Genomic DNA, 6341 nt, shown 5'->3' on the forward strand with positions numbered 1-6341 from the left:
TGAAGTTTTCCACGGCATAGCCTGTCTCATCACACACATTTTCTGTTACCTTAAAATTTTGGCAGTGACATCGCTTTTTTTTTTCAACTTCTTTTTGTATTTCCGATTCAAAGACATATAACCAAACACATCAGATAACCACCCCCCCCCCCCCCCCCCCCCGAACCGACCATTTGTGTTCGCAACAGGCCAGTGTTATGAAAACATTTGTGCACAAATATGGCTAAAGAAGCCTATGCTTTGTTTACAGAGGTGTTATATAATAGTTCACATGCTTTTTTGTTTATGTGTTTGTTTGAATTTGTTTGTAGGTTGAAGCCTAGTGGTTTCTGAGTGTTTGCGGTTTGGTTGTTTGTATTTTACATTGAAATATAGCTGTGGGTTTAAGTTTTCTTTCTTTCTTTGTAAATTAGTTTTACCATCACTTTTTGGTTATTTATTTTAACACCATTTGGTATACTGAAAGGTCAGTTAGGCAAGGTATACAGAACAGGTAGGCCTAAGATATATACCAAACATTCCCTGAATTATAACTGATAACAACAGTTCTACGTTGGCTACATGAACCATAATGATTGTGCCGTCTTAACTTTGTTTAATATCTGTTTATAGAAGTTTTTGAAAACAGAGAATGATTAGTTAGGTATCCAGATAGCTAGACTGAGAGTAACAAGAAATGATAATTGTTTAGTTTTTTAAAAAAAAGTGCATTTGAAGCCAAGATAGGCCAAACACATTCACTGTTTCCGTTGTGGTTCACTCCCAGTTATAACTGGGTATGATATAACATGGGCTGGCTTTGGCTTTGTCCATCTTTTACTCAACACTTTGGGGCTTGGCTGGTAAATCGTTATTATTGCTGCTGTGTCGGAAAGCACTAGCTGCCTCATGTGTTGTAGAGTGTGTAAAGTACCGGACAGGCTAATTGGCTATGTGTGTCCCTTGGTCTGCTATTCACTGGTTCCAATTGGGAGAGTGTTCTATGAAGGCAGTGTGATTCATCGGAGAGAGTGTCCGTGTAAACCTCACTCTCCAACACCTTAGGTGTTCGCCTCCTTTCTAGCACTCCCTCCTCCCATGCCCGAAGTTGCCAGTTCGAGTTGGGTGCTGGACTGCTTGTCCACACAATGCACATTACATTCACAGGGTGGCGCTAGTGCTCAATGGAGAAAATGTGAGTGATTTGTGGTTGTATTATACGCATTTTTGTCATCAATAAGGGAGACGATGCTTATTGTATGTTTATGTGAGTTGTTGCTTAGAATTATATGAAATGATCAGTGGAAATGAATGATATTGTAATTACTTTGTTTCTGTCGTGTGTATATATTAAACTAGTTTTTTACACTGTGTTTTGACCGTCCCTATTTATATTGGGAACATTGTTTGAATATTCTGGGCATTAGGCCTACTTTTACTAAAGTATACTGTGGTTATTGAAAAATGTTAGTAATGGACCTAAAGACACCTGGATGTAAGAGCAACAATTGGATGGTACCTGAATGTCAACATTGTGTGTGCGTGTGTGGTTTTTCCAGTAGATTCCCAAAAAAGGCTTTGCAATGCAACCACCGCAATTAGGAAATGAGGTGTAGTTGGTTCACTTATTTCTCAGTTCGGAACCTTTGTTTTTGTGTCAAAAGTATGATTTTCCCCGATTGTCCTGATTACATCACGCTTGCCTTTGGTACCTGCTGTGACTGTCCTCAGCCTAACTACAAGTGCTATTGGCTGAATCCGAAGGCATATTCATTCAACATCCGTCACTCCTCTACAAACCCTCCACTGTTCGTGTTCCAGAAGCTGGAAGTCTTTAAGGCCCATAGGAAGGTTATGCTGCCACATGTGTCTGAGGGACTTGAGACTTTTCTGTTGATGAAGCCATCAACATGAACACAGCTTTCCATAAAACGGACTCCAGAGGGACTAGAAGATGTTTTAATCCCCAAGTTTATTGAAAACCCAGCAATCAACAGTAATGCCTGTTTATGTCAAACAGGCCAGAGAGGGATGAAATGGTCAACTTAATAGAAAGAAAGAAAGAGAAAAAACAAAACAAAAAATAAGCTGGTAGTTGTGCGTCATTCTGTTATAAGGGGGGAAAAAAACCCAAACTGGGGTAGGGGGAAAACAACACTCTGATACACAAACAAAATGACCACAAGGGTGTTCATTTCTTTTCTTTTTTTTTCTTCTCGTTTTAAACACTTCTTTTTAAAAACAGGTGCGTGTCTGAGTGTGTGTGTGTTAGTTCGAGAGTATGCAGGCCAATGTATGCATGTATGCATGTATGTATGTCTATATATGGGGAGGGGAGTAGGTTACACAGACAAAATGCGTTGAAAAGGGAGAGTGGGCAGTAAGGGGGTGTCTAGGCAATAAGCGATACACAAAACATTCTGGAGAGAAGAGAAAGGAGAAGGAGCCAAAAAAACCGAGAGAAATAAAAGTTCAATGTCTTCAAAAAAAGACAAACAAGAAATCTGCCTCTCGTTTTTTTCCCCTTTCTTGAACCTCGTTTCACGGCACCATCCATTCATTCTCTCCCTCCCTCCTCCCCCTTCTCTCTCTTTTTAGCATCCTTCACTCGTTCGTTCCTCCTATTCACTCGTTTTTTCGCAACCTCCTGTGTCCCTCGTTCATCGCTTCTTGGGAGGGGGGGCTGTGCGGGGCGGGGTGACCGGTCGGCCGGAGTTCATGCCTCCGTACTGGTACTTCGCCTTCTTCTCCGACGGCTTCAGGATCTGACGGATGGACAGAGTGAGGAGAACGGGTGTGAGAGGGGGAATCGGAGAGGAGGAGAGTAACATAAGAGGACAGAGAGAAAAAAAAAGGGAGAGAGTTTGTTTTAGGAATTAATTGATGAATGTGTCTGCATTATTCTCTCTTGTGAAGTAAGGAGTTTGCACTGTTTTATCAGAATAGGATTCAAAGGACATGACAATATAGTGATTCATTAAAAAAAAAACACTAGAGGAAGGGTGGGCGAGAGACAAAAAGCAGAGTGATTAAAGAGACAATGATGGATGAGTGTAGTCAGGTTTGGCTTCTGAATTTGTTACTGTTTAAGTATGCTTGGATGCACACGTGCATACAGTTGGACTGAGAAATATTTTTCCAATGTTAACTTTACCTGTCAGTAAAGCTAAAAACATTTTGAATCAGACAAACAGTCTGCGTGCGTGCGTGCGTGCGTGCGTGCTTAGGTGCATGCGTGAGGGAGATTCCGTCTCGCCTCATCACTGGTGCCGTGCAATGCAGTTTGAGATTTGTGGTCGGCACACCTCGCTCACATCAGCCATGCGGTATCTACACTGCCCCCTGGTGGCGAATCTATAAAACTATTCCTGAAACTGGGCTTCTAAAAGCTATTCTGTTGGAGCTCCAGCTTTACACAGACTGTCATTTTTTATTTACAGGGCTTATCAGGGGCTCAGAGAAACTGGCTTCCGTCTGCGTCTGCGTCTGCGTGCGCGTCTGCATTGCTGTCTAGCGTGAGTAAGAGACAGACTCTGCGTCTGTTAACCTGTCAAGTTAACATGACTGAAATCCATGAGCCACCCCACCGCCCACACAAAAGAAAGCAAGCACATTGAAAGCATATTGTTACATTTGCGCCTTGCACAGCTTTTTGTAAACATATCTATGTTCGTCCCATAGGGATTATAAGTTGTTAGGTGTTGAAGGTGCTGACCCCTGAATACTGACACAATGCTGACTGCTATAACTCGCCATGCACACACATGCAAGCACACATAAACACCCACACATAAACATGTGCACAAACACACACACACGTATATATAAACGTGCACAAACACACATACACTCATAAGTAAGATGCAGACATTGTGACCTGCACAGTGCGAACGTGACAGTGTGTGTGCCGTGCTTCTCTACCTGGAAGGAGCACATGAGAGTCTCGTCCACGCTCATCATTCCCCCGGCGTTGTCAAACTCGCCGCAGTAGTTGGGCGCTGAGAAGAGAGTGACCAGCTGCCTCTTCGCAAAGAACTCATAGCCGTCCTCCACCACCTGCACACAGACGACACAACACAGCAGGCCCATTAGTGTGTGTGTCAGAGAGAGAAAGACCACTATACTGAGAGGGAAAGTGTGTGTGTGTGTGTGTGTGTGTGTGTGTGTGTGTCAAACAGCGAAAGACAGATATACTGAAAGGGAAAGTGTGTGTGTGTGTGTGTGTGTGTCAGAGAGCGAAATACAGATAATACACAGAGAGGGAAAGAAAGTGTGTGTGTGTGTGTGTGTGTGTGTGTGTGTGGGAAAGTAAACATCTGGATGTCCTTTACTGACCATCTGCAGTGATGTTATTTTTTTGTGATTGGTCGCAGTGTAATACCGGAAACTCATTCAACTATAACCATTGTGTGCAGCGCATGTTGCATGTTGTTGTGCTATGTTGTCTATTTATTTTATCTATTTATTAGGGCCCGAGCTGCTGAAGCAGCGAAGCCCTATTGTAATTGTATGGTTTATTATTATTTTAATTTTTAAGTTGCTCATTCATTACATATTTTTATTTATTTTACATAACTGTATAGAAATCTGTTTTCACAAACATTGATGCACAAATGGAATATATGATTATATTCTAGAAGACCTCAGCAATAATATTAGAAAAGGGTTCAATGTTTCCGTGGTTGTTCTTTTTATGTCTCTAAGACGAAAACTCAAAAAAAAAAATATCCCGGACGAGAGATATAGACCTTTTAGTGTTAAAGAGGGCTATTTTGTGATTTTTTTTTGTCCAAAAAGCCAACTTATATTGACCATGACTGATTTATAAAAGCAATAAAAGGGTAAATCATCCAAGGGGGTGAATACTTATGCAAGGCACTGTATCTATCTATCTATCTATCTATCTCTATCTATCTATCTATGTGTCTGTATACACTATGTTCCATGCTCCCCTGCGTGTTCTCTTGTTCTACCTGGTGCGCTCTGCAGATGAGGTCTAGGTCGTGGCGGTTGAGGAACTTGCTGACCACGTCGGCCCCAAATGTGAAGGAGACGCCGCGGTCGTTCTCACCCCAGCCCTGCGTGTCCTTATCGGGGTCCGACCATAGCAGGTCGCACAGCAACCCTGGAGAGAGAAGGACATCTTTTATTGCCAATCTGTTATATTTTTACCAGAAGCCCCGAATCAAAGTTCATAACAGAGAGAGGGAGAGAGAGGCTGTGTTGGAGCAGGAGAAAGACAGACAGAGAGAGATTAAACATTAAAGGCACAATATGCAACAATTATGCTTCAGGATTAGGGTTAGGATAAGCAGTTTAACCTTAAAATAACAGCTTAAAAAAAAATTGGGGCGCTACAATGACTTTTAATATGGAGAATTGCGTCCGTGCCAATGGCATAGCAGGGTCGATAGGCATATAACTGCCTTCTGTAGTTTTGCCTGCCGATGCCCGCCGACCTGACTTTGATTACCTTCTGCCGATCTAGTAAGTAGCTTATTTGCCGTCTTGCTTAGTCTTGTGTTGCACATGATTGATGTTTGACTGTGTAAGGACAGTCGTTGAGTAATTAGTTTGTCATAATGTCAAAGTCAGCACATTTCAAGAGATTTCGTTAGTTTTAGCTGCTAGCATACCTTTAGCGAATAGCTATTAATCCTTAATGCACCTTTAAATAGATAGAATAAGCACAGATGTATGACAAACACAGTCCTAAACTATAAAAAAACACTTTATTTCCTACTCAGAGAGTGGAGTGGTGTGTGATTGGGGGGTGGGTTTAGGAGAGGGGGTCAGAGGGACTAATGGATAACAGGATCCTGCTGTGAGGTGCGTGAGAGATACAGAGATTACTGAAACCATGAGGGGTGAGGAGAGAGAGAGCTGAGGAGAGAGGAGAAGAGGGGATGGGTTTATGAGGGTCAGAGAGAGAGAGAGAGAGAGCTGAGGAGAGAGGAGAAGAGGGGATGGGTTTATGAGGGTCAGAGAGAGAGAGAGAGAGAGAGCTGAGGAGAGAGGAGAAGAGGGGATGGGTTTATGAGGGTCAGAGAGAGAGAAGAAAGAGAGAGAATGAAAATTAAAGCAACAGTGAGAAGAAAGAGGAGAGGATGAGCGCACCAGAATAGACAGATGTACCAATAGGAGAGAACGAGATGGAAGGAGGAGAGGTGGGCTGATCTCACTGCTATGTTGATAGCATAGCATAGCATAGCATTGGAGAAGAGGGGAGCATGACAGAGACAAACAGACAGAGAAATAGGAGAGGAGAGGTGCTGAGGTGACTAGTGCTCAACATTGATGAATGAGAGAGAGAGAGGTATAAAAAAGGCAGAGAAAGAGAAAGAAAGAGATACAAAAAACAA

The 6341-nt window shown here is 42.5% G+C and overlaps 1 protein-coding gene across 1 annotated transcript in view; it reads right to left on the reverse strand.

The window, feature by feature from the left end:
* Window positions 1-1932: 1932 nt before the first annotated feature.
* The window catches only part of LOC308382457 (serine/threonine-protein phosphatase PP1-beta catalytic subunit-like), a 35279-nt gene continuing 30870 nt past the window's right edge, over window positions 1933-6341 (reverse strand). Inside the window, exons 6-8 of the mRNA XM_080860185.1 lie at window positions 4953-5104; window positions 3901-4035; window positions 1933-2744 (exon numbers count right to left, since the gene is read on the reverse strand). Coding sequence (XP_080716311.1) covers window positions 2640-2744; window positions 3901-4035; window positions 4953-5104 — 392 coding nt within the window. The 3' untranslated portion in view covers window positions 1933-2639. The remainder of the gene's footprint in view (window positions 2745-3900; window positions 4036-4952; window positions 5105-6341) is intronic.

This window comes from Sprattus sprattus (assembly GCF_963457725.1).
Source record: "Sprattus sprattus genome assembly, chromosome: 21".
NCBI classification, from domain to species: Eukaryota; Metazoa; Chordata; class Actinopteri; order Clupeiformes; family Clupeidae; genus Sprattus; species Sprattus sprattus.